The sequence below is a fragment of the Pyrgilauda ruficollis genome, unplaced genomic scaffold (genome assembly GCF_017590135.1).
Source record: "Pyrgilauda ruficollis isolate IOZ18807 unplaced genomic scaffold, ASM1759013v1 scaffold95, whole genome shotgun sequence".
NCBI classification, from domain to species: Eukaryota; Metazoa; Chordata; class Aves; order Passeriformes; family Passeridae; genus Pyrgilauda; species Pyrgilauda ruficollis.
This window is the reverse complement of record NW_024531599.1, coordinates 1,414,104-1,440,991: the sequence shown is the minus strand read 5'-3', so window position 1 is coordinate 1,440,991 and position 26,888 is coordinate 1,414,104. Positions and strand designations below refer to the sequence as shown.

The 26,888-nt window shown below is 59.0% G+C and overlaps 2 protein-coding genes across 3 annotated transcripts; one reads left to right on the top strand and one right to left on the bottom strand.

The window, feature by feature from the left end:
* Positions 1 to 2,606: 2,606 nt before the first annotated feature.
* Positions 2,607 to 7,579, top strand: GPR37L1 (G protein-coupled receptor 37 like 1). Its single transcript, XM_041489603.1, has 2 exons — positions 2,607 to 3,294; positions 6,305 to 7,579. Exons 1-2 carry the CDS (start codon positions 2,659 to 2,661, stop codon positions 7,115 to 7,117), a joined length of 1,449 nt encoding a protein of 482 aa, XP_041345537.1. The 5' UTR covers positions 2,607 to 2,658; the 3' UTR covers positions 7,118 to 7,579.
* A 1,660-nt stretch (positions 7,580 to 9,239) lies between these two features.
* On the bottom strand, positions 9,240 to 26,526 carry ARL8A (ADP ribosylation factor like GTPase 8A). Of its 2 annotated transcripts, none has more exons than XM_041489652.1 (7): positions 26,090 to 26,526; positions 17,930 to 18,010; positions 16,899 to 16,972; positions 13,520 to 13,613; positions 12,325 to 12,392; positions 11,302 to 11,372; positions 9,240 to 11,200 (listed from the first exon to the last, which is right to left on the bottom strand). In XM_041489652.1, exons 1-7 carry the CDS (start codon positions 26,210 to 26,212, stop codon positions 11,151 to 11,153), a joined length of 561 nt encoding a protein of 186 aa, XP_041345586.1. In that variant the 5' UTR covers positions 26,213 to 26,526; the 3' UTR covers positions 9,240 to 11,150. The 2 variants fall into 2 exon arrangements, with proteins under 2 accessions (XP_041345586.1, XP_041345587.1); XM_041489653.1 differs by lacking the exon at positions 16,899 to 16,972 and adding an exon at positions 15,752 to 15,825.
* Between the last annotated feature and the right edge of the window lie 362 nt (positions 26,527 to 26,888).

Here is a 26,888-nt window from a genome sequence, read left to right as displayed (position 1 = left end):
CATGGTGTTTGTGCTCTTGGGCTGAGATCTGGATCAGCTGTCCTTGGTCCCCAGCTAGAGCAGGAATTGTTTTGTCTCCCTGCTCTGTGCAGAGAGCTCACCATCCCCTAATGTGAAGCCCAGACCCACACACTAAAGCAGCACAGAACCTGAAAAATAGAAAAGCCAAAACCTGAGGCATCATGAGAAGGGAGAGACCTTGGGCACAGCTGAGCCCAGCCGGGCTCTGTGGCCCTGGCTGACCCTCACTGTCACACACTCTGAGGAACAGCTCCAGTGCAGGAGGGATGAGGGGCTTGTGCTTCACTGAGCCCACTGATTTGGGAGCACTCTCTCCTTCTGTCCCCCCAACCCCACAGTCAGTGTCAGCCCAGCTGTGGTGGCTGAGCACCAAGTGCCAGCTGAGCACAGTGTGGCTTTGAGTAGAGCAAGGGGCCATCCCACCACCAAAACTCCTGTCAGCAGTGTCCCACATCCCACCATGAACCCACGTCAGAATGCCCTGTGTTCCACCCTGGCACCCCTGGCAGCACTGTCCTGCCTGTCTGGGGCACATCCTGCCCTCAAGGAGCACCTCTGGGTCCCAGGGCTTGTTCCCTGCTCTGCCTTTGGTGCCATTGTCTGTCCCAGCTCCAGGGACACAGCAGGATGCCCTTGTCCCCCTGTGCCCAAGGATGCCAGCCCATTGTCCCTTCTGGCTCAGGCAGGGGTGGGCAGTGCTGGACAGGTGTGGCAGGGGGTTGAGTTTTTATCTTCTTTTTGTCAGGGTTAGGATTAAATGTGTGAGATGATATTTCTTGTTGGGACTCAGATGTTTATTGGTTCTTATCTCTGTCACAGTCTCACAAACCCTGAGTTCTACAGCACTTCACTCTAACAAACTAAAAATGGAGCCCTGTCTCTCTCTCTACAAGGCCTTTTAAGGATAAACTGTCCAGTTAAGAAATGACACCTCAATTATTTTTACTTTTAACCCAATAACCAATCACCCATGTCCTGCAATGGGGACGTTTTTGTCCAATTACACAAAACCACCCCAACCCATGGAGAAGAAGGTGAAGAAGGAGCAGCCTCTGCCCTAAAACCTCCGTCTTACCTTATATATATGACTATATTCTAAAACTTTAAACTCTCAAGTTTTCCACCCTGTGATATCACACACTTCTATTCAAACTCCACACCCACAATCCCAGTTCTACCATTCCATTTTGGAAGCTTCTCCACGGCCTCAGGTCAATGCAGTGTTCTCCTGGGGGTCAGTGCCTGTCAGCATAGAAAAGTCTAAATTCTCAGCACCCAGGGCTCCAGCAGCAGGGGGTCCCAGGAAGGGAGCAGTTGGGGTCTGCTGGCTGCCAGGGTTGAGGTGTCCTGGCCCTTGTCACTGCCCTGGGCAGGACAGGGACACACTCCTGCAGCTCCAGGCCTGGCAGACACCCACCCCCACAGGCTGCACGACACAGGGCACTGCCCAAAGGAGCCCCATGGCCCTCCAGCCCCTCGGGCTGAGAAAGAGGGGACAGAGCAGGGAGGGAGAACAGGGAGGGGAGCAGAGCACTGGGACAGAGGAGATGAGGTGGATTTGGGGACAGGAGGGGGAAACAGACAAAGACAGGGGGTGCAGGAGAGAGTCTGGGTTTGGGGAGGAGTCCCATATACAGAGATCAGGCACCCCAGTTCTGGTTAGGGTTAGGGTTAGGGTTCAGTTAGGGTGTATGGTTAGGGTTAGGGTTAGGGTTAGGGTTAGGGTTCTGTTCAATCCGCTGTCCCAAGGGGAATTCAGCAGGAAAAGCAGCAACGAACCTTGGGAAATCCACATCTGGCCCCACATGGTTGCAAGCAGCATCTGGAGTCACTAGTCCTTCCTCCTGCCAGGGGCAGCCCTGTCAGCACCCATCCCCAAGGGCATTTTTGGCCATTTGAGGGTGTCCTGTGCCCAGGCTGAGTGGGCAGGGGATGTGCCACATCGTGCCCCGTGCCAGTCCTGCCACAGGAGGCTCAGTGCTGGCCCTCAGGCCTCCTGAGTGCCCCCTGCTCCGGGGAGGGAGTGGAATATCTGCCGTGGCAAAGGCTGAGCTTGGCAGCCATGGCCAGTGCCAGGCTGTGAGCACCCCTCTCCTGGCTTGTTCTCAGGGGTCCTTGGGGGATGCCTGGGGCTTTTGTGCAGTTGGAGAATCTTGGGGGATATTGGGGATGCTGAGGGAAGCTGGGGGTGTTGGGGGATAGTGGGTATTCCAGGATGGGGTATTCTAGGAGGAATGCTGAAGGGATGTTTGGGAACATTGGTGATTGTTTTGGGGATGCTGGGGGATGCTGGAGGGACATTGGGGAATTTGGGAATACTGGGGGATTTGTGGGGATGCTGGGGAGAGGTTTGAGGATGTTTGGGGGAAGTTGTGGGATGCCGGGGGAGATATTGAGGGGCTGTTTGGGGATGTTGAGGCAAATGCTGGGGGTGTTGGGGGTTGTGGACCTGCCCAGCCTGGCCGCTGTCCCATCTCCCGGGCGGTGGGTGACCAGCAGAGGGCTCGGTCCCCTCCCGCCGCCGCTTTATCCTGCCCAGCGCTCGGCGGGCGCCCAGAGCCGCGGCCGGAGCCGGAGCGAGCGGCCGTGCCCGGAGCGCCGGGGCTGCGCCGCTCCACAGCACCGGAGCGGGGCACGATGCCATCGCCACCGCCGCCGCCGCTGCTGCTGCTGCTGCTGCTGCTGCTGCTGCTGGCCCCGGGGGCCGCGGGCAGCGCCGGCTCGGGCAGCCCCCGGCACGGGCAGGCTGCGGACAGCGGCGGGAGGCCGCGCCGGGGCACGGAGGAGGACTCCAGGTCGGTGCAGCAGTACGTGCCGGGGGTGCGGGTGGAGTTCCCGCGGCCCCTCAACTCTGCCAGCCTGCACCCCACCAGGGCCCTGCTGCCCTCCAGCACCGAGCCGTCGGAACAGCAGCCGGGGGTCCCCACGGAGCGGGACAGGGCAGAGCCCCGAGCCAACCTCACCACCGTGTCCGACAAGCGGCTGCAGATGCACAACCCCCTGTACCCGGTGACCGAGAGCTCCTACAGCGCCTACGCCGTCATGTTCCTGTCCCTCATCGTCTTCACCGTGGGGATCATCGCCAACCTCTCCGTGATGTGCATCGTGTGGCACAACTACTACATGAAGAGTGCCTGGAACTCCATCCTGGCCAGCCTGGCTTTCTGGGACTTCCTCATCCTCTTCTTCTGCCTGCCTGTGGTCATCTTCAACGAGATCACCAAGAAGAGGCTGCTGGGGGACATGTCCTGTCGCATTGTGCCCTTCATGGAGGTAAGGGGCTGCACAGGTCCCGCAGGGATCCAGGACTCTGCTCCTCTCTGCCCTCTTGCTCCGGGGCAGGCTGTGGGGCCGGTGGCCTGGCACAAGGACTGTGTGCCAGCGATCCCACTGTGGGGCACAGCAAGGAGTTGAGGGACAGTCCCCAGAGTGACCTTCCCTCTGTCCCAGGCCATGGCTCAGGCTCTGCAGCCAGCACCGTTGCTGCCAGGGCTGGGAAAAGCCCCTTAGACCCCATCCAGCCAGCACAGGGACTTCTGTCAGCAGGGTCCCTCCATTTGTCTGTTCCTGTCCCAGCCCAAAGCCTGGGGGCTCAGCCCTGCAGTGTGCTGGCCCAGAAACTGGCCACTGTGGGCTGCTGAGGATGGCCCAGGGGCAGGGGGCTGCAGGTGGACACTGCTGGTCAGCACTGGAATGGGACTGCCCAGGAATTAGGTCTGGAAGCCTGAGATCTGTGTTTGTCCTCAAAGCTCAGGCTGGCCACACTCATGAGGAGCCAGGCACCCACTGAGAAGGCCAGAGGGACTGTGGGGACAGGGGATGGCAGAATGACCAAAACTGCCCCAGAGGGCAGGATTTGGGCTGGTGCTGGAAACCACCCCTCAGCGTGCCCATCTCCCATCCTCGAGGGAACCTCGGGTCCAGCTGTGCCCCTCTGTGCCCTGGTGGGACAGACAGACCAAGCCTGCCTGTTCTCTGTGCTCAATGCCCTGTTTTTCAAGGGCTGCAAACACCTGGAAGAGCTCAGAGACAGTGTCAGGTCACTGAAGAACCCCTCAGGCTCGGTCAGAGCAGCCAGGGTTCAGAACCTGCTCCTCCCACTGAGCATCCACCTCAGTGCTCCGTGTTCCCGGCTGCTCCGTGCCCTGCTGGCCCCAGAACAGTCCCCTGTGACAGTCCCCTGTCTGTGCCCCAGGGTCTGCACTTGTGCAGGGGTCCCTGGCTGGGCACAGCTCCAGCAATGCCCCTGGCTCCTCTGGGTGCAGGGTGATGGACCAGGCTGTCCCACTGAGCACAGCCCAAACCTGCACAGCCCAGCCCAGCACAGGGATGGGGTGTTTGCTGGGGGAGCCCTGCAGCCCCCTGCTCCCCTGTGCCCCTGCCCAGCAGGCATTGCTCCTTTCCAGAGCTGTCCCACCCCATCCTCTCACTAACTGGAGTGTTTGCCCCATCCCTGTCCTCTACCTCAGGCTTCCAACTGCATCTGGGTGGACTCAGAGACGGGTAGGAATTTGCCCCAGTGTCCCAGGGAAGGATGATGTCCCCAAAACAGACGCTGTCTCGAGGAGGATCTGGGGAAGATCTGCTGCTCATGGGCTCCCTGTCCCCCTGAGGGAACCCTGAGGGTGGCACCACCAGGTTCAGGGATTCAGCAGCACCAGGGTGCCTTGGGACAGCTTGGTCCCAGAGGAGTCAGGAAGGGACAGGAATGTTGGTGGGATGCTGGTGCTGCAGGATGAGCCTGAAGCACGGTCCTGGTGTGGGGGTCCTGCTCTGCCCTCCAGCACCAGCCCTGCACTGCCCTCCTGCCCCCCAAACTTGGGCAGAAAGGGGCTGCAGGGCTCCAGCTGGGGCCCATCTGCAGGGAGCCTGGCTGGAGCCACAGCCAGGCCAGAGCCAAATCCCCAGCAGAGTCAGCAGAGACAGGGGAACCTCTCTGCAGGCCAGGGGTTCATGGCTGCTGGGGTTGTGGCTCAGGCACTGGATGGAGGCTGTGGGAAGCAGATGTATCCTCAGTGCTCTGGCACAGAGCCAGGCTTTGGGAGCAGAGCTGGTTACAGGGGCTCCTGGGGACAGGCTGTGTGCAGGGATGTGCTGCACTGACTGATGCCACCAGTGCCATCCCTGCCAGGCCACTGGAGATGGCTGCTCCACAGCACCAAGGGCACCAGGAGAGATGGAAGAGCCCTTGGAAGGGTGTAGGGGGAGGAGGCAGCAGCACAGCAGCACCAAGGGCTGCAGGTGCCTGCAGGGAACAGTTGCAGTGTGCTGGGTGCTGGCTGTGGGGCAGAGCAGGCTGCTGGGTGCCCAGGCTGGCTCTGGCCTTTGGGCAGAGGAGCTGGGACATGCTGGGAGGTGGTGCTGGGTGCAGGATGCTGGTGCTGGTGTCCTGATTCTGTGTCTGGGGAGATGCTGCTGTGCATAACCGATGGTGCTGCCGAGTGCTGGCATCACTCTGGCCATCAGCTGCTGCAGTGACCAGCCCAGGGCCAAGGAAAAGGCTGGGGTGTCGGGGGGGGCAGTGTTCCAGGCTGTTCCCCACACACCACGTGGAGCCCTGGGAGGTTTCCTGAGTGCTGGGAAGGTCTTTCAGCAGGGGTTTGATGTTTGATGGCTTCGTGAGGCCAGGAATGGCCACAGCACTGGGACACCAGCATGTGACTCTGCCATCATCTTGTCCAAGGGCTATGGGACTTGGCTCCCAGATCTGGGACTGGGAATGCTGGTCAGTCCTGGCCAGCCCTCCCAGAGCCACAGCGAATCCTCTCCCTCCCTTGGCCTCCTCCTTTGGCAAAGGGGATGTTTTTCTTGCTATTCTCAATGCAGCGGAAATTGCCCCAAGCTGATTTGGGACAAGAGCGCCTTCAACTCACTTGGCCTGTCCAGGCAGGCCTTGGGAACCCTGGGACGGTGGTGGTGGGTGTGATGGGCCCTGCTTCTCCTCTGCAAGAGCCATCCAGAATAGAGGAAGACCCTGATGGACAATCCTGCTGTTCCCACCTTGGCTGGATGGACAGACAGACATCCAGCTAAACTTCTCCCTTTTGCAGAAAAGGGAGCTGGGCAGGGACTACAGGGTCAGGAGACATTTTTATCCTTTCAGGAGTCACAGAAAAGTGGCTCTAAACCCTGGGATGCAGCCACAGGCTGTGACCTCCCTACAGCCTTTGGAGGAGGGGTGGTGGCCTTAGGTAGCCAGGGATTTGCCCTGAGCCTGGTAGAGCCAAGCCCCCTGTGATGTCCCTGCAGCAGGGCCCACCTGTTCTGCCTCCTCCCTCACCAGGTCTCCTCACTGGGAGTCACCACCTTCAGCCTCTGTGCCCTGGGCATCGACAGGTTCCACGCAGCCACCAGCCCCCAGGCCAGCACCCGGCCCATCGAGCAGTGCCAGTCCATCATTGCCAAGCTGGCCGTCATCTGGGTGGGCTCCATGACGCTGTCGGTGCCCGAGATCCTGCTCTGGCAGCTGGCGCGGGACACGTCGCCCGTGTCCGGCGTGGTGACCGAGTACTGCACCATGAAGCCCTGGTCCCACCTGCCCGAGTCCATCTACTCGCTGGTGCTCACCTACCAGAACGCTCGCATGTGGTGGTACTTCGGCTGCTACTTCTGCCTGCCCGTGCTCTTCACCGTCAGCTGCCAGCTGGTGACGCGGCGCATCCGCGGCACCGACAAGAAGAGCGAGTGCCGGGGCGCCAAGCACGGCCAGAGCGAGGGCCACCTCAACTGCACCATCATCGCGCTGACCGCCATCTACGGGCTCTGCACCACCCCCGAGAACGTCTGCAACATCGTGGTGGCCTACATGTCCCCCGACCTGTCTAAGCAGACCTTGGATCTGCTCAACCTCATCAACCAGTTCTTCCTGTTCTTCAAGTGCTCCGTGACGCCCGTCCTGCTCTTGTGCCTCTGTCGTCCCCTGGGCCAGGCCTTCATGGACTGCTGCTGCTGCTGCTGCGAGGGCTGCGGCCCCGACACCACTTCCAGCGAGAGCAGCGCCGACAGCAAGCTCAAAACCGAGATGTCCTCCTCCATCTTCTTCGACAAGCCCCGGGAGACTCCCCCACCCCTCCTGGCCCTTGGCACCCCATGCTAAGTGCCACTGGGGAGCCGTAGAGATCATTTCACCTCCTCCTCCCAAGACCAAACGTTGTTCTGCCATTAGTACTCATGTCTGGATGTGGAACAAGCAGAAAGAGACAGCTCAGGGGGCTGCGCCGTGGGCTTCAAACCCAGCTTTGGGCAGGTGGGGCTTGAAATGCCAGTCCCTGTGGCTACCCTGGTGACCCTCTTGACTCTGCCCAAAGGTCAGCGAGGACAGCAGCACCCTCCTGTCCCTGGGGCTGCTGCTCTGGAGATGGCATTGTGCCGGAAAGGTCTTACCTGAAACTACAGAGGCTGACCATGATGGCTCACAGAGGACACAACAAACACAAACTGCCCTCTTCCTGTCCCCTCCCCTCCTGCCAGCCCCTCCACAAGAGGAGAAGTTCCAACTGGTCGTATCCCACGGATCCAAGCCGTGCCCTGTATGAGCTCAATAAACCAGTAACCTAGAGCACGTCGTGCTTGCACCCTCTGGCACTGCTGGGCTGAGCCCCGGGAGCCCCCTGGAATGGCTCTTCCCTAAACCTGGGGGGCTGTGGGGTGGGCATGGGCAGCTGGGGGGCAGGAGGGCAGGGAAGCAGCTGTGCCAGAGCGGGCAGCAGCCAGGGGAGATGGGGAAAGGCCCCCAGTCCCTTTGCTCCCTCCCTCTTGGGTGATGCTGAGTGGTGCCTGTGACAGGGTGCCCGCTGAAGTGTTGGGTTTGGGGTGATTTGTAGGACCTGAACTGGTCTCAGTAAAGTCCAGCTAGCCCAGCAGAGGGCTGAGGTAGCCCCGGTCTGGTTCCCCATGGGCGCTATCCACAACCAAGGTGCTGCTGCTGCACCGTGCTGCTGTGCAGTGCTGTGGGAAGATGTGGGACCACCACCCCCAGCACCCCTTGGCATGAGAGCATCTCTCCCAAACTGCCCCACAGGGCTCCTGGCCCTCATCCACGTGCCCACTGCAGGGACAGAGTTGTCCCAGGAGGATGGTTTCAGGGCACCAGGGTTTCCAAGCCCACATGTTCCCTGCCAGGCAGGGGAGTCAGGGAGCAGGGGGGTCAAGGAGCAGGCAGGACGGATCTGCCCGAGGGCAGCCCGGCCAGGGCAGCCCAGCCAGCGGAGCTGTTAGAGCTCCTTGTCCCGAGCGCTGGCAGCCGGCCCAGCCCCGGAGTGCCAGGGCGAGGGAGCCGGTTGCCAGGGGCACTGAAAGCCAGGGGCTCACTGCGGGCTTTGTGCGCAACACCCACCGGGCCCCGCGCGCGCTTCGCTTTCGCAGAGCCGTTTCCAGGGAAACAAAAGCCCCAGTTTTCTTTCGAGAGCACAAAACTGGGTTTTTCCTTTCATCCTCCTCCCCGCGAGCCCGTGCTGGGCCCCACCGTTTGGGAGAAGAGGGGTCTCGTGTCGGCCCAGGGATGCAGGGGGCTCGCAGTCCATGCCATACCTCCAGTGTGCCTGCAGGGTGAGCGGGGTCCCTGGGAGGGTCTGGGGGCTCTGGGGTGCTGGGGGAGGGCACCTCTCAGGAGCCTGGTCCACATCGCTCTGTCCTGAGCCGGGGCCAAGGGCAAACAAAGCCAGGCTTGTGCTGCAGCCTCGCGGGGAGGGGCAGGGGGTGCAGGCAGCACTGTCACCATGGCTGTGGCAGCACCCCACGGGCCAGCCCTGCTCCCACCCTGCTGCCTGGGCAGCTGACAAGGCAGGGCAGGGGCCACCCCCGGGACATGGCACGGTGGGACCCCAGCAGCAATGGCCAGCAGCTCCTGGGGACACGGGGAAGGAGTCACCTCCAAAGGACACAGGAGCCCTGCAGCAGTGAGCACAGCCCCCAGGAGGGAGCAGGGAGAGGGGGCAGGAGCACGGCAGGCACCCCAGACCCAGCAGGGCTCTGCAGCAGTTCTGGGACACAGCAGGGGCAGAGGAAGGTCCAGCAGCAATGATGGCCATGGATGGCGTGTCTGAGCTGGTCTTGGCACCCAGGCCAAGGAAACACGGATCTGAAACCATCAGAGGTGCCTGCTCAATGGCCACACAGTGCCCAGTGCTACCCAGGGGACAGGGACCTCCCTCCCAGGCAGGGCCCCCAAGGATGGGTGGCAGAGATGGAGAGAAGTAACGTGACAGCAACCACACCCGCAACGCAAAATTGTTAATTTATTATTAGGAGGCAAAAAAAATTGTACAGTTACAAGAATCATTTCCCAACAGAGGTCAAATCTGAGTCAAAATATCTCTTACAAAAAAAAAAAAAGGTGGGGGGTGGGAGGGAGACAACACTTTACAAGTTGTTAAATTAAAAAAAAAAACAAAAAAAAAAAAACCAAAAAAAAAAAAAAACCTCTCTTTGTGCAATTCTGCAAAAACAAGAACAGAAGGTAAATTCCTGGCCTGACACCCTGGAGCTGAGTGGGGAGAGGCTGAGGGGGCCCTGCAGCCCCCCTGGCCATCCCCACCCTGTGCCCCAGCCCTGCACTGGGACCAGCAGCTGCCTCCCCTGCACACCCAGCCTCCAGTGCCAGCCCAGTCCCCCAGACTGGCCCCAAACAACCTGGCCAGGCCCCAGGCTGCACCTCAGAGCCCCAGCCCATGGCACAGACATGGCACAGCCACAGCCTTTGTCACACCACAGGACTTCCACAGTCCCCCCTGTGCACACACAGACCTGACCATCGTCCCCACAAGCCCTGCTGGCCCTGCCCCACGGCTCCTGTGCCCCCCAGCCAGGGCAGCAGAGCAGGGGGAGCATGGAATGGGGAGTGGGGAGCAGGGAATGGGGAGCAGGGCATGGGAAGTGGGGAATGGGGAACAGGGAATGGGGAGCAGGGAATGGGGAGCAGGGAATGGGGAGCCGGGTATGGGGAGTGGGGAGCAGGGAATAGGGAGCAGGCACAGACAGCACAGCGAGCAGGAATGTGGTGCAAGCATGGGGAGCAGGGAATGAGAAACAGGGAATGGGGAGCAGGACATGGGGAGCAGGACATGGGGAGCAGGCACAGCACACACCCCTGGGTCTGGTGAGCAGCACTGAGGGTGCACAGATATTTCTGAGCATGTCTCCAGGTGCCTCCACGTGTCCCTCCTTCTCTGGCATCCCAAGGGATGTCCCTGGCCAGGGCAGAGCCAGCAGCCCCAGCCGGGCACAGGTGATGCCACTTGGCACGTGGGGAGCCAGCACAGCTCTCCTGAGAGGCAGCCTGGGACAGACAGGTGGGAGGCAGGTGCCAGCCCCAGCTCCCCCAGGGGCTGCTGGCATTGCTGGGCCCCCAGCACTGGTACCAATGCCCCAGATCATCCCCGAGCAGCCAGGCTGGGCAGTGGGCAGGATTTGGCCAGGCACAAGAGCAGGGGACTCATGGGGCAGGGGGACAAGTAGCCCTCGACCCCAAAGAGAGGCTGGGGAAGTGGAGGCAGTAGGGGGAGGCTGATGGCAGTGGCTTGTGGCGAGTCCCTGTCCCCCGGAGGGGTGAGGAGCCTGCAGGTGGCATTGACACGTCCCCCCCACCCCCCAAACCTGAGGCAAGCAGGGCAAGGTGGGCACCCCCCAACACCCCTAGGGTGGTCTCTGCCTGGAGGCAGCAGCAGGACACCCAGAGAAGGGAAAAGGGAGCCCCAGGGGACATGCCTGCAGCTGGCACAGCCCCATCCCCACGGGCTGCCTTCTGCTACCACCCTCCTCCTCCTCCCAACACTGACCCTTGGCTGGCCTTGGGGAGCCCCAGCTTTCCTACTGCTCACAGGGCCCAATTTAATAACAGCACTATCCCTTAAATTAAAAAATTAAAATATATATACATATATATATACTGTATACACAGACAACAACAGAACAGTGCCAAAATGGAGGAAGGGGGGAGGAGAGGAAGGGGGAGAGGAGGGCAGTCGGACATCTTCTTTACAATAAAAACAAGGACTCTGCCCCAATGTCAGCAGAGTCTGGGGTCCCCTAAAAATACCCATCTAGAGAGAGAGCTGGAGGGACAGAGCAGGAGAGAGGGGCATGGGCTTGGACAATGGCATCTTCCCAATCCGAGCCAGGCCCGCGGGACCTCAGCTTCGCCTGGACTTCGAGTGCTGGATAAGCCACTGTAGGGTGATGTCTGCAGAGGCAAGGGGACACTTAGAGCCTCTGTCCCTGGCTGTCACCTCCCCCTGTTCCTGGGCAAACACGCCCCCCATGACCCCAGCCCACAGCACTCACCAATGTTGTCCTTTTCTTTGCAGGAGATGGAGTAGCAACAGATCTCTCGGTCCTGGATGGCAGAGAGGTTCCTGTGGGAAGGGAGCAAGTCTGGCTGCACACTCTGAGCTGTGTGGGGTGGCCATGGCAGACACCCCCAGGCAGCTCCTGAAGGGTCTCTCTGGCCTCTGTCTCTGAGACAGGGCACAGTGGAGGGGCAGCAGCTCCCCAGGAGCTGTGTGTGGGTCAGGAGAGGGCAGCATGGCTCCACGCCTGAGGGGCAGGGGTGGTATGGGAGCGGGGGCTATGTGACAGGGCAGGAGGGACCTGATCCCAGGGAGACCCTGGCCACCAAATTCCATAGGTCCCCCCAGCCCTGCAGCCAGATGGTGCAGGGAGGTTTTGGGAGTGGCACAGGGCTGGCAGCATGGGAGCTGCACAGGTGCCCACGGTGCAGCGGTGCTCTGAGAAGTGGCTGAAGGGGAGGAAATGCTGTGAGTCAGTGCAGCATCCAGGCTCCCCCTGTGGAGGAGCCCAGTCCCACTGTCCAGGGCGGTATCTGGGGCAGACCAGCTCCAGCAGCCAGTGCCACGCTGTGCCGGGCCCCCACGCCACCATGTGGCACGTGGGACCCAGCCCTGGCACTGGTGGCTCCAGCTCCTCTGTGTCTCCACAAGGCGTCACCTCAGACATCCTCAGCCACTCGTCTCTGCCAGCCACCCCAGGCCCACAGTGCCACCCCAGATGGGCAACCGTGCTGGGGGGGACATGGCAGAACAGGGAGGGGTCACTGTGTCACACTCCCTGTGCCTGGGGTCACAGTGTCACACCCCTGTGCCCAGGGGTCACACTGCGTCACACCCCTGTGCCCCAGGGGGACACTGGCACATTGTGTCACACCCCCTGTGCCCCAGGGGTCACACTGTGTCAGACCCCTGCACCCCAGGGTGACACTGGCACACCGTGTCACACCCCTGTGCCTCAGGGGGACACTGGCACACTGTGTCACACCCCTGTGCCTCAGGGGGACACTGGCACACTTACATCTTCTCAATGAGCTCCTTCTCATCCAAGGCACCGGGCAGGTCCCGCTTGTTCCCCAGGACGAGGACCTGCAGGGCAGGACAGGGGACACCTGAAGCACCTGGCCACCAGACCAGGCAGGAACCTGCTCCTGCCACTCAGAAGCAGAGCCTGCTTGTGAGACCAGATAGCCCTGGCTACTCCCCTAGGATGTCCCAGACAGAAACCCCCTTCAGCAGCACTCAGGAGGCAGAACACTTCAATTAACTGCCTTAATTAGCGTACACAGCATCTCCTGTGCATCCCCTGCTCCCAGGGTGGGCATGGCCCCACAGCTCATCCTCTCTGGAGGGCACCAGCATCTGCTGTGCCACTCGGGACATCCTCCCAGGAGCCTCTCACTGTCTCTGAGCAAGAAGTCCAGTGAAATGGCTAGCACTGACTCTATCCAGCAGGAGCAAGCTCGAGATGCTGGGCAGAACCCACTGTGCAGGCAGCCGGCCCAAAGCAGGATCAGCTGCTTGTGCCAGCAGGACTCTCTCCCGGCAGGACTGCTTTGTCCCCCCGGAGCATCCATGTGACTGTCACCTGACAGGGCGGCGCCGAGCCTGGGCTGCTGCACTGGGCCGGGCCCTGCAGCAGCACAGGATGAGCATCTCCCCCACCCCGGTTCCAATCAGCAGCCTTGTTCTCAGGAGAGAGCCTTCAGAGGCCTGCAACTGCAGCCTGGTATGTCAGCAGCTTCATTTAGCTGGCAGTGGGCACTGGGGATCCGTGGCAAGATCTTCAGTTAGCTCCTTTCAAAGGATGCTGATTTGGGATGGCTGGTGAACAGCCCACCCCACAGGTACAGCATACCTGTGACACGTGCCACCTCCTGCACATGTTCCAGCCCCATGTCCCACCTCCTGCAGATGTCACAGCCCAGCAGCCCCTCTCACAGGAGACAGCACCTTCCTGTCACGCCACAAATCAGGTGCAAATCCATGTGAGAGGACAGATTTCACCCAGGGGGCCTGGTCTGTGCTCTCTGCCCTAAAGGTCCCTCTGTGTTGCTTGGCCCATTTCTGACCTAGAAGTGTCACTGCCCCAGCTGCCTCCCCCAGGAGTGCAGCAGGGAAGTGATGCCTCCAAGGAAGGGGAGTCTCTCCCTGAATCTGCTCTGCAAGCCCTGGCAGTGCCCAGCCTGGGGACCACGACTGAGGCACCAGCTCACCGGGATGCCCTGCAGCTGTGGCTTGTCAAGCAGGTTGTGCAGCTCGTTCTTAGAGGCCTCTATCTTCTCCTGGTCAGCAGCATCCACCATGTACCTGCAAGGGAAGGGACAGCCCTGAGCACAGGTGCCCAGGTCTCCATGGTCTCGTGCTGTGCTGAGGTCCATGCCACCCCCAAACCTCCTCCCATGGCAGCTCACTGCCCCCACTGGGAACTGGGCCAGCACGTGCAGGGGGTTGATAACAGGATCCTTCCACCCCTTCCCAAGGATGGCTGTGGAGCTGAGAGCCCCTCATGTCTCCCAGGGGAGCAGGGGACCACCTCATCCTTGTCTCTGCAGGTGTCTCCCTGCTGACAGCAGCGACAGGCTGGGTGAGGGAAGGCCAGGCAGGAGAAGCTGCAGAACACACATTGTCTCCAACAACGTGCACATGGCAGCTCCATGTAAACACACAGGAGAAGCAGAGAAGGCAGGAGAAGCTGAGGATGCAGAGGTGACATGACCCAAGGGGAAGGACCTCCCCATCCCATTGATGGGATAGTCTTGGGAGGGGCCATGGAGCATGTGGATGTGAAGCTGGTGGCCACCAATGCTTCTCTGAGCTGAAGGGGAGATTTGGGAAAGGATTTTGTTCTTAAAGGCCAACTTCTATCCTGCAAATAATGTCAGTGAAGTCAAAACTTGGGTGAGGAACCGACCAAAGCAGCCTTGATTTCAAAGATCAAGAAACTGTGAGAGGGTGAGAAACACGGGCTCATCAGGCTTTGGGGAGTTATTTAAAAATGGGAAAAGAGCTACTAACTACTAAAGTGCTTAACACAGGAAAATGGGAATGCTGTGCTAAGAGGGAAAAACACCCCCAGGGACTGCCCCAGCCCTTGGCATGTTGGGCATGGGGGAGAGCTGAGAGCAAAGGGAAAGGGACCTGACACAGCTCGATGTGACGAGGGCAGACTGGAGTGTGACCTGGATGCTGACAGGTCCTTTTGTTTCCTGACAACCACATGGGCCAAAATTATGATATTATGGAAGGAGGCAGCAAAAGGAGTGAAAGGACAGAGATTCTGTCATTTCCAGCAAAGCTCATTATAATAAAAAGTGTAATAAAAATACTCCTGCAGGTCCAAGGCCATGTCCCAACATGCAGAACCAGCAGTACCACACTCCTCACCTGCCAAGGCTTAGAGTTGGGAAGGGTAGCACAGAAAGCATCCCTCCAAATCTCAGGGGATGGCCACTTGGGAAAGATCCCATAAATCTTATTTTCTGACTGGGTTTAAGTAACCCCAGCATGGTGTCCTAAGATCAGTATTTGTCCTTTGGAATAGGCAAGCTGCTTCCCATGAGTGCCTGGCCATGCTCACCCCAGCCTGGACTCCCTGGGATTGCTTTTCCTGCACTGTTTGCAAGCAGGGGACACCCAGGGACACTCAGATTTGCTGAGTCAGTAGCGGGTGAGACTCCTGCTCTCAGCACAAGATTTATCTGGCAGCACATAAACATCCTGACCTGGAAACCAGCCTCTCCTGTGGGAAGGGCTGAGCTCCATGACCGGGTGTGCTCAGCCCCTGCGGTGAGCAGCCAGCACAGAGGATGCATGGAGCCTGGAAGGGTGAGATCTGAGGAACAGAGCTGGACTGAGGGATGCTGGAAGGGAACAGGAGGGTCTGGCACAGCTGGAGGGACCTGGCTGTCCTTTGCTCAAAGCCCATGTAGACATCAGTCCCCTGGGGAACTATCTGGAAATAAGGAGGCTCGGGGGGACCTTAGTGGTCTCTCCAATTCCCTCGTAGGAGGGTGAAGCCAGGTGGGGGTCGGGCTCTCCTCCCAGGAAACAAGCAACAGGACCAGAAGAAACGGCCTCCAGTTGGACCAGGGGAGGTTTAGGTGGGATATTAGGGAAAATTTCTTCCCTAGAAGGGTGGCCAGGCCCTGACACAGGTTGCTCAGGGCAGTGGTAGAGTCACCACCCCTGGAGGCGTTCAACCATCTGGGGACATAGTCTAGTGGTGAATATGGTGGTTGTTGGGTTAATGGTTGGACTTAATGATCTTAGAGGCCTTTTCCAACCTTCATGACTCCATGATGATTCAGTGATTCCAGCTCCTGACAGGGGTGTCCAGCTCGGGCAGCAAAGGCACCCCATCACCCCAGGTGATGCCCCCCTCCCCTGGCAAGGCTCAGCAGCAGCAGCAGCAGCAGGGGGTGGCAGCAGGGCTCTGGGATACTCACACGATGGCACTCACTCCACGGCAGTATCGCTCCCACATGCTGCGGAACCGCGGCTGTCCCCCGATGTCCCAGAGCTGTGACAGGAGATGGCAGCGTTACCCTGGCACCGTGCCCAGCACCCCACACTCCTGCCTGACACCCTGCCTCCCACATGTGGCCACCTGGGGCATTCTGGCCATACACCAAACCCACCCCCATCCTCTCCTCTTCAGCTCAGACCTCAGGAGGAGGCTCCAGACTTGATAAAGAAGGGAGAAACCTCAGGAAGGGGAGCTGGAGGATGCTGAATCCCCCTGTGTGTGCCTCTGCTGGCACAGAGGGACCCCTGGCCCAAGCTGGGTGCTCCTCCCCATGCCCATCACACCTCTTGCCATTTTCCTGAGGCCATTTCCCATTTAAGAACAATCAGCACACTCCCAAGTGTTCCTGCATCAGTCAGAGATCCCACAGCCAGCTTTTCAAGCCTGTCAACAGCTGTTTCCCAGTAAAACCCCGAGCCCTTGAAAAATCCAGGTAGAACCCTTCCCTTCCTCTGCTCCCAAGGCAGAGACCACCACTGCAAGCCATGACCTGACCACCCTCAACAAGGTGACCACATCCATAAATCCCCACCAGCAAGCCAGAGACACAAGGAATATGTAGACATCAGTCCCCTGGGGAACTGTCTGGAAATAAGGAGGCTCAGGGGGGACCTTATTGGTCTCTCCAATTCCCTCATAGGAGGGTGAAGCAAGGTGGGGGTCGGGCTCTCCTCCCAGGAAACAAGCAACAGGACCAGAAGAAACGGCCTCCAGTTGGACCAGGGGAGGTTTAGGTGGGATATTAGGGAAAATTTCTTCCCTAGAAGGGTGGCCAGGTTGCTCAGGGCAGTGGTAGAGTCACCACCCCTGGAGGCGTTCAACCATCTGGGGACATAGTCTAGTGGTGAATATGGTGGTTGTTGGGTTAATGGTTGGACTTAATGATCTTAGAGGCCTTTTCCAACCTTCATGACTCCATGATGATTCAGTGATTCCAGCTCCTGACACGGGTGTCCAGCTCGGGCAGCAAAGGCACCCCATCACCCCAGGTGATGCCCCCCTCCCCTGGCAAGGCTCAGCAGCAGCAGCAGCAGCAGGGGGTGGCAGCAGGGCTCTGGGATACTCACACGATGGCACTCACTCCACGGCAGTATCGCTCCCACATGCTGCGGAACCGCGGCTGTCCCCCGATGTCCCAGAGCTGTGACAGGAGATGGCAGCGTTACCCTGGCACCGTGCCCAGCACCCCACACTCCTGCCTGACACCCTGCCTCCCACATGTGGCCACCTGGGGCATTCTGGCCATACACCAAACCCACCCCCATCCTCTCCTCTTCAGCTCAGACCTCAGGAGGAGGCTCCAGACTTGATAAAGAAGGGAGAAACCTCAGGAAGGGGAGCTGGAGGATGCTGAATCCCCCTGTGTGTGCCTCTGCTGGCACAGAGGGACCCCTGGCCCAAGCTGGGTGCTCCTCCCCATGCCCATCACACCTCTTGCCATTTTCCTGAGGCCATTTCCCATTTAAGAACAATCAGCACACTCCCAAGTGTTCCTGCATCAGTCAGAGATCCCACAGCCAGCTTTTCAAGCCTGTCAACAGCTGTTTCCCAGTAAAACCCCGAGCCCTTGAAAAATCCAGGTAGAACCCTTCCCTTCCTCTGCTCCCAAGGCAGAGACCACCACTGCAAGCCATGACCTGACCACCCTCAACAAGGTGACCACATCCATAAATCCCCACCAGCAATTGCAGCTCTAACCCTAACCTCCAGCTTTGCAGCTCTAACCCTAACCTCCAGCTTTGCAGCCCAGACTGGCTCTCATTGCACAAGTCTGGATCTCCTACAGCCCTTCCCACCACCTCGTCTGGTGGGTACCTGCAAAACCCTAACAGGGCAAATCTTTCACTTCCAGGTGGTGGAATCACAATCCCTGGAAATGTTAACAAAACACGTGGATGTGGCATTTGGACACATGGTTTAGTGGTGAACACGTCACTCCTGGTTGGACTTGATCTTAAAGGGACTTTCCACCCTAATGCTGCTATGCTTCTGTTCTGTGAGCTGCAGCTGGGATCCCTGGAATTCTTCCACCTTCAGCAGAAGAGCCACCTATCTCCCTCACCTTCACCTTTCATTCCAAGTAACAACTGCATCTTACCTTTATGGTAACATTCCCTTTGGTGATCTTCCTCATGTTGAAACCCACTGTAGGGATCATGTCCTCATTGAACTGTCCTGACTGCAAGGAACAAGGTGAGACAGCGTTAGGAGGTAGAGGAATGGGGCCAGCCTGCCCTGGCAAGGCAGCAAGGCTGACAGCCTGGGATAACCCCAAGGGCTCTGCCAGCCCTGCCCTGGGCACGGTGCAACCCTCCTGCAGGTCCATGCCAGGAGCACAGAGCCCAGCAGACACGGTGCCACTAGGACTATGGGAATGTTGTTCTTTTACAGCTGGGAGAAAGCCTGGTGGGCAGAGGGAAGCCATTGTGTCGTTGTGCTGGGCTTGTGAGCATTTTGCATGTAAATCACCCTCTCTTTGTACACTTTTGTTATTAGTAGTGTTGCTGTTCCTAGTAAATTGCTCTTATCTCAACCCATCATCTTTGCCTTTTGTGCTTCCAGTTGGAGGGGGAAGGGGAAGCAAGAGGCAGCCAACACCCAACACCAGTGGGAGCACTAAACTGGGGAATACATTCCTAAACCATGACACTGTGGCTGCTGCAATGGGCACAGGTACCCTGGGTACCCCAGTGCAGCCCCCAACCCTGCAGCCAGCTGCCACCCTCAGCCCTGCACACGCTGTTGTCCCGGTGGGCTGGGGCACTGCCCATCCCAGCACTCTCAAGCCCTTTGTGGAGGAGGCTGAGACCTTGCTCCTCTGCAGTGACCTCTGGTGAGGCAGCCCTGGAAGGACCCCCAGGGTTTCAGGCTGGGCTCCCCAGCCAGGGAGCCACCTCCTGCTCCAGCTCCTTCCCAGATGCAAGTCCTGGGGGCACCAGCATGCTTCGTGCTTTGGATCACTTATGGCCCAGCCCAAACCAGACTGACTTCTGCTTTCAGGCAAGAGCTGTCTGCACTGCTTCTCCAGTTCTGCATCCTGCCTGTGCTGGGTGACTTGGGGATCACAGAGGGCCCCCCTCCTCTCCCCAGAGCTGCTCCAATGTCTTTGAGTTTATGCATCAGATGCATGAGATCCCTGCGGGGCTGCAGCAGCCCAGCCCTGCTGGTCAGGCTTGTGGAGCAGTGAGCAGGAGCCATCCCTCTGCTGATGCTGGCTCATGAACCACGTGTACAGCACCGCCCCAAGGGGTCTTGTGAGAAATGACCCTCACTTTTAAAATTTTAAAGGTTTATTAAACATTAACAAAAATACAACAAAAGGACTAAATAAGGAAAAATTACAGCACTGGGAGCCCCCGTGACTACCAGCCACACGCTCATCTTCAAAATGGATGCTCGGCTTTTTATACCTCTAGACCCCCTTAAAGTCCTGTCAGTTAACCCCTTCCCTGCTGTCCAGGGGGGTAGATCACTTTCTCACACCTTGCGTGGAGCTCAGGTGTTGCCACAGTAATGAGCCAACCCTCCCAAATGCCCCGAGTACCAAGGCCAGCCCATGATGACAATGAGGGGGGGACACATCACAGTAACACAACTCCACATCTACAAAACTTCTCTCAACACACACACATACTGTTCACCCTTCATTGTGAGAGCCACCATCCCATTCCCATCACTCATCTCTAACAGTCTGGCAAAGCCCACCCCAGTGCTGCTCAAATCCCAAGGCTTCAGGACAGGCCCAGGTGCAGCAGCACAGAGGGACATCACAGGCAGTCCCAGCAGGGATGTGGCAGCTCTGGGGCAGAAGACAGGAGCTGGCACAGCCTTCACCTCCAGCAGCATCCCTGGCACTCAAACCACTCTTATGGCCCATAAATGCGTCCTGGGGGGAGGCCATGCTGGGGAGTGCTGAGGAGCCAGCAGGGCAGAATGTCTGACGAGGGTAGTGCAGCCTTGGGGTTTCAGCCATCAGTGCCAGAAACCTGCAAGAACCACCAACCATGGCCAAACTCATCCTAGCAGGTCTTTATGGCCTTAAAATCCTCAGTTTCTTGAGGGCTTTTCTCTTAGTTAACACAAACCTCAAAACAGGAAGTCAGTTTATGCTGTTTTGTCATAAACATATTTTTGTGTCTGGTTGAGCCTGTGGCTCCTCCAGATGCACCACACCAGCAAGTCCCCAGGGTTTTCCTGACCTCTTCCAAAGGCTCTGCAATAGACCCTGCTTCCCTTTTTCACATCCCTTTTGTATTCAGCAGCAAAAGGCAGCAGCCAAGGGGTGTTCAGGCCATGCTGCACCCAGAAAGAACTGTGAGGAAGGGCATGGGGAGAGGAGGGGAAGCAGGCAGGGATCCACAGGGGATATCTCCTATGGACTGAGTTCAACACACAACTGAGCTCTATGAAACAAAGGAATTCTCAGGCTTTGATCAGTGGGCACAGAGAGCATTTGCTGAAGAGCTCTTGGAAGCTGCAGGCTCTGTCCTCAGGGATTCCAGACCACATCGTGGGATCTGCTGGCTGTGCAAAAGCCATACAAGATAAGGTTCCCATGTGACAGAAGCTTCTTCCAGGAGGGGGTGAGCTGCAGGAGCCAGGAGTCACCTCTTCTTTCCTCCACGGGTGGGACAGAGCATGTCTGTGTGAGTGACCACAGCCTTGCTCCCTGCCCCAAATCCCTCTCCCACTGCAGCACCTGCCTCCAGTCTGTCCAGGCCAAGGGGCCAAAATAAAACTGCTTGAGCTGTCCAAAACAGGCTGAGCAGGGAATGCAAGGCACTGTGCTCCAGCATGGCTCCCACGTGCTCCCTGCTGTCCCAGCACCCACAGAAGCATCTTGCACATGCTCCTCCTCTATCAGCTCATCCTGCATCTGCTGCTCTCTGAAAGCAACTCTCAGTGGTGGAAACACAGATTTCCTCTTCCCTCTCCAACTATCCCTGATGCTGATGCCTTCAACATATTTTCAACACCTTGCAGGGTCCAGCCATCCGCAGCTCCACTGCCAGGAAAGCAGGGGGCACCCAGATGGAGACCAGCAAAAGCTTCACTGGACACACTCTTCCCCCAAATTTTGGTTATGAAATGGGCATAGCACCTATGCTCACCCTGAAGACGATGCCAAGCCACACCAATTGCTTAAGAATGGAATTCACAGAGTTCACAGAATCACTAGGTTGGAAGAGACCTTCAAGATCATTGAGTCCAACCCAGTTCCACTGGGAAGCACAAAATTGTTGCAGGCAAGATGGATTTTGTGGCCACAAATGGCAGATCAGGTCTTTACAGACTCTAGTTCATTGCTGGTTTTGCCAGGGTCACCCACTGCCCTGCTCAAACCACTCTGCCTTGGTGCCCTGCCCCAAAACTTTCCAGGTGGGTCACTGGGAGAGGTGGCCAGAATTCAGCTTTTGCCAGGGCAAGCAGAGCCCCCAGCTCATGCTGAGCCCATCCTGACACATGCACATGGACACCACATCAGCTGCCACTTCAGCCATCACCCCTGGCCCAGGCCTTGGCTTGCTGGCACATGCAGAGAAGCCACCTCAGCCTCCCCCTGCTCTGGTGAGCGGCACACAGGGCTGAGGTTGCCAGGCCCTGCTCCTCACTGTGGCCAGGTGGCTGTCACCCTGTGCCAGCACAGGACGACACCAAACTGATGTGACCTGCTCTAGATACATCAGTGCTGGCTGTTCTGCAGCCCTGCTCCCCCGAGGGCAGAGATGGCAGTGCTGGAAGCCCAGCCCTGGGTCTCTGCAGTTGTGTTTCCATCAGAGTATGGCCCTTTGTAGGACAGAGGCAGGAGCCCAAAGCACCTCGGGTTGGGTGTCTCCCACCACTGCCTGGACCATCCCCAAAACTGCCCAGCCTGGCACTCCTGCAGGCATCTCCTGCCATGCGGCACTTGAGTCCCTGCCAAACCCTGTCCAAGCTCTAACATGGAGGGACACTTATATATAAACAATATAAAAAAGAAATGTTTTATGATGTGAGAGGTGAGGCCCTGGCACAGGTTACCCAGAGAAGCTGTGGCTGCCCCATCCCTGGAATGTTCAAAGTCAGGCTGGATGGGGCTTGGAGCAAACCAGTCTAGTGGAAGGTATGTGCATGCCAATGTTGGACAAGGTGATCTTTAAAGGTCCCTTCAAACCCAAACCACTCTGGGATCCTATCTCAGGAAATCCACACTGTCCATTTTTCTTGGCTCATGTTGACAGAGCTTGCAAGACAAGACCATGCCTCAGCCAGATTCTCCTCCTCTTCCAGGAATATGGAGAAGCCCCCCAGAAAACCTGACACCTTCTGCATGAAGCTAAGGAGCAAAGACACACCTGTGGAGGGCCCAGGTGCGCATCTGGAGGCAGAATGAGAACCCACAGCCACCTCCCACCCACGCTGGCCCTGCCAGACCCCACTCAGGGGGCACACCCAGAGTTCCTGGGAAAGGTGGGTATCAAGACAGACCGGTGCAAATACATCAGAACAACATCTCCCTGCTACTTCCTCAGCACCTCTCTGCTCTACCTCCCCAGCAAACCCTGGGGACCTTGCAGACCTGGAGCTGCATGTTCCCTCCCAGCTTCATCCAGGGCACATCCTGCCCAGATGGGTCAGCTGGCTGGCCAAGGGGTCAGCATCCCTCTGAGGAGGGGTGGAGCAGGGGCTGAGCTCTGCAGTCCTCTGAGCCACTCCCAGCCCATGCCTCCCCGGCAGCCCTGCTGGAGAGCTGGCCACCTGCCCCACCATCCATCCCACCTGGTGCCAAACACGAGGCTGCTGTGGTTCCACAGGATGGGTCAGGCTGGAAGGACCACAGTGGGTCACCTGATCCAACCCTTCTGCTCAACCAGGATCACCCCAGAGCACATGGCACAGCATTACTCCCAGACAGCTCTGGAATGTCTCCAGGGAGGGGGACTCCTCACCCTCTCTGGGCAGCCTGTTCAGTGCACAGGGAAGAAGTTCTGCCTCTTGTCCAGGTGGAACTTCCTGGGCATCAGCTCCTGTCCATTCCTCTTGCTCCATTGCTGGGTCCCAGAGAGCAGAGCCTGGTGCATCCTCTGAGCCCTTCCTGCAGACACTGACAGACACTGATGAGGGCCCCTCTCAGCCACCTCTTTTTGTCTGTTTGGCTCAACAACCTCAGCTCCCTCAGCCTGTCCTCATCAGAGACATGCTCCAGTCCTGTCAGCATCTTCACAGCCTCCACTGAACTAGCTCCAGGAGCTCCATGCTTCCTCCTGCAGCACTGGTCTCAATCACTTTCCAGGCAGGGCTGGAGCACAGGATGGTGCTCCAGAGCTCCCACCACATGTCCAACACCCTGGCACTTGTGCCTTCACTCTCTTGGAAGGCTCTAGCACAGGTAGAAGTATATGATGTTAAAAAGCAGCAACGCTCTCTTGTTCTAACCACAGCCTGCACTGACAGGTTTTGGGCCGCAGCACCTGCTCAGGAGCTCTCAACACCCTTGAGTCATCCATGGCACCACCAGACTGGAGAAAAGGCAGCTAGAAGCCCACTAGCTTCAGGTTAAGTCAAGACCAAGTGTGTATCTACACTTTTCATTTCTCCTTGAAGGAAAGACTTCAAACCTCAGCTATCAACAGCTAGGAAAAGAAAAAATAAGTCCAGGAAAATCAAAGTTCCCACCCCAGGCAGGTGACCCAGGAGTCATCCTGATCACAGCTGCCTTCAGCAAAGCCCTTGCCTGGCACAAGCACAGCCTGGCTGCTGGAGGGAGCCACCCACCTTCCAGGGAACCAGAGCCCACTTCTCAGTCAGGTGCAGCTACAAATCCTGCAAGAAAAGGATGGTGCCAACCCCCCAGAGCAGCTCCGGTCCCAGAAAGGCTTCTTGAGACATCTCTCCAACACTCCAAAATCCCACACTTCTTCAGTTCAGGTTTTATCCCCCCACAAAGCTCAAATCACAGCTATTTCCCCTTCCAACAACCCTACTGCAACACTCTAAAGCCAGGCACCTCCAGACCTTCTCAGGCAGTTCCTGTCGAGCTGGCATTTTCTGTGCCATGCTTCTATTTCACTGTGCCCAACAAGTTCTTCTTTCCAGGATGTCTTCTCAAAAGTTGGTGCCCCTTTTTGTGTGCATCTGCCACAAAACTTGAATTTTTCAAATAACATGAGAGGTCAAACTCAGCATCCTGAGCCAAACTGACATGTGAGGGTCTCAAACACCCCACAACAGACCTGACAGACCAGCAGGCCGTGGTGCCAACTTCAGCCACCTCAAGAGCTGCTGTAATTCCTCTAAGTCCCTTTTCCCTACACCAGCAATTCTGGCCAAGCAGAGAAATTCCCAGGGCATGGGTCTTGCCAGTGGGGTCCTGCCCACAGTTAAAGTGCCAGCTACAAAGTATTTACTCACAGAAGCAAACGCCACAAAGCCCACACTGAGCCCGGTCTGCTCCAGATGCGGCTGGGAGAGCAGGAGACATGTGGGGAACAGGGAACCAAGGAACACCAACCCTTGGGGTTTCCAGCCCTGCGCAGGCAGAACAGTGCAGCAGGTCTGGGATAAAGCTTCATCACCCTTCACAGCTTAACTGGGTGATTAAAACCAACACTAAATTACTCTGCCATTTTTAAGGGAGCCTGGGTGCTCTTAACAGGCAGCAGCACCCAGCAGACCAAGAGCAGGAACTGCCCACACGTGGCACCACCACATCCCACCCTGGCATGGGATTGCAAAAATTGACTATTAAACATGCAAATGGCAGGGAGAGGTCTCTCAAAAACAGGACTGGCGCTCAGAGTCACTGCCCCAAAGCCAAAATGCTCCCTGTCCCCAGACACTGATGTTGGTTTACGGGGGGAACCAGCAGGAGACTGGAGCACTGAGAAGTGACTTCCAGCAAAACAGCTTGAGAGCAGAAATGCCATTATCTCCAGGATGAAAAGCATTTTGGGTTGTCCTCTCTCTGCCCCTAGACACTTCAGGAAGGACATTTTTGTCCCTCAGCACCTCCCAAAGAGCATGGCTCCAGTGCAATGAAGCCTCCATATGAGTCCCTCTGACAGCCCAGCAGCTTCTAGCACCCTGAGCAAGCACCAACAACCTGCTCTGCTTTGAGCCATGGCAGGCACCCACTTCAGAGCAACCCGGGGGCAATGGGGGAACCAGGGCAGACCTGCATCCACCTCCCTCCACGAAACCCTCGGGGGGCAACAGCCCAAAGCCACCCTTCAGCATCCTCCCACCTTGCACCATCACTATTGAGAGGCCGAGAACAACCCAAAAAGCCAGGGGGGAGACTGCCGAGCATCCCCACGGGTGAAGCCACGCCCTGGGCGTCGGGATCCAGGACACGCAGCTCCTGATCCGCGGCTGGATGCAGGGACCCCGCGGAGTGGAGGAGGCAGCGCGGCCGGGGGCAGGCCGGGGCTGGAGGGGCCCGAGGCGGCTGTCGCTGCCCTGCCCCGCCCGGGTGCTGCTGCAGGAGCAGCCGGCACCCACAGCACGCTGCCGTGGTGAAGCACCTCGTGCTTCCCGAGGAAGGTCGCCAGGCAAACACCTTCACACCGGCCCCCAGGCAAGGAACCCCGGGGGCACCGAGCCCGGCGGGGCCGTCCTGAGGCCCCACCTGCGCGTCCCGGGGAGGCAGCGACGATGACAAAGCGCCCGCTGCTACGGGTCCGAGAGCGGAGCTCCCGCAGTGCCCCGGGCCCTGCCCGGCCCGGGCACCGGCACCGGCCGCTGCCCACGGCCGCAGCTCCTGCCCCGGGGCCTGCTCCGGCTGCGGCCCCGAGCATCCCCTCAGCTCCCGGGATGCGGGGAGAGAACGCTGCGGTTTGCCTGGGCTGCTCCGGGCCTGCACCCTGCACCCCACACTGTACCCCACCCTGCAGCCTGTATCCCACACTGTGCGCACACTGCACCCCACTGCTGCATCCCGCACCCCAGCCCGCACCCCCTCCCCAAAGGCATTTTCAGGCTGGGGTGCGACAGGGCGGAGACGTTCAGAGAAATACCCAGGGGTGCAATGGGGACACGCAGTGGGGGCGCAACGGGATGCAATGGGGGTGCAATGGGGATGCAATTGGAATGCAATTGGGGTGCAATGGGGTGCAATGGGGATGCAATTGGGATGCAATGGGGTACAATGGGGGTGCAATTGGGATGCAATGGGGCACAACGGGGGTACAATGAGGTGCAATGGGGGGTCCAAGGGTGAAGCCCTGGGTGGGCACGTGACCCCTCGGGGATGGGGCGATGCGGGCGTCCCCGGGCTCACCGCGATAACGTTGACGAAGGTGGTCTTGCCCGAGTACTGCAGCCCCACCAGGGTCAGCTCCATCTCCTCCTTCCAGAACAGCGCCCGGAACCAGTCCAGCAGCTTGTTGAAGAGCGCCAGCATGATGCCGGCCGGGCCGGGCCGCGCTGAGCGGGGCCGAGTTGAGCCGAGCGGAGCCGAGCCGAGCCGGGCCGGGCCGAGCAAAGCGGAGCCGCGCCGGGCCGGGCCGAGCCGAGCGGGGCCGAGCCGAGCCGAGCGCGGCCGGGCCGGGCAGGGCCGAGCGAGGCCGAGTGGAGCCGAGCGAGGCCGAGTCGGGGCGGGGCTAGTCGGGGTGGAGCCGATCGAGGCCGAGCGGTGCCGAGCGGAGCCGATGGAGGCCGAGCCGCCGCCGGTATTGTCCGCGCGCCGCGGGCCCTGCTGCCGCACCGGGTGGGGCCCGCGCGCCGCCTCCCCCGCCCCGCTGCCGCGCCCCCTGCCGGCCCGGAGGAGCCGCGGCAGCGCGCACCGAGCGGCCGGGTCCCCGGGACAGCGCGGACAGGCCGGACAGGCGGACAGCACGGAATATCCCACAGCCCTGCCCTGGTCACTGCCGGCATCCCCGACCCTCGGTAATCCAGGGCTCCTCAGGTCACAGTACGGCCTGAGGGAGGGGGGTGCACCTTCGTACCGCTGCACCCCTCAGCCCTGCACCCCCCCCCGAGCCCGCCCCGACACACCTGTACCCCAGTTCCCCTGCACCCCCAGTATCCCCCCAGCCCGCCCCCCCGTGCTCCCCGCGCCCCTTCACCTCGTGCCCGCC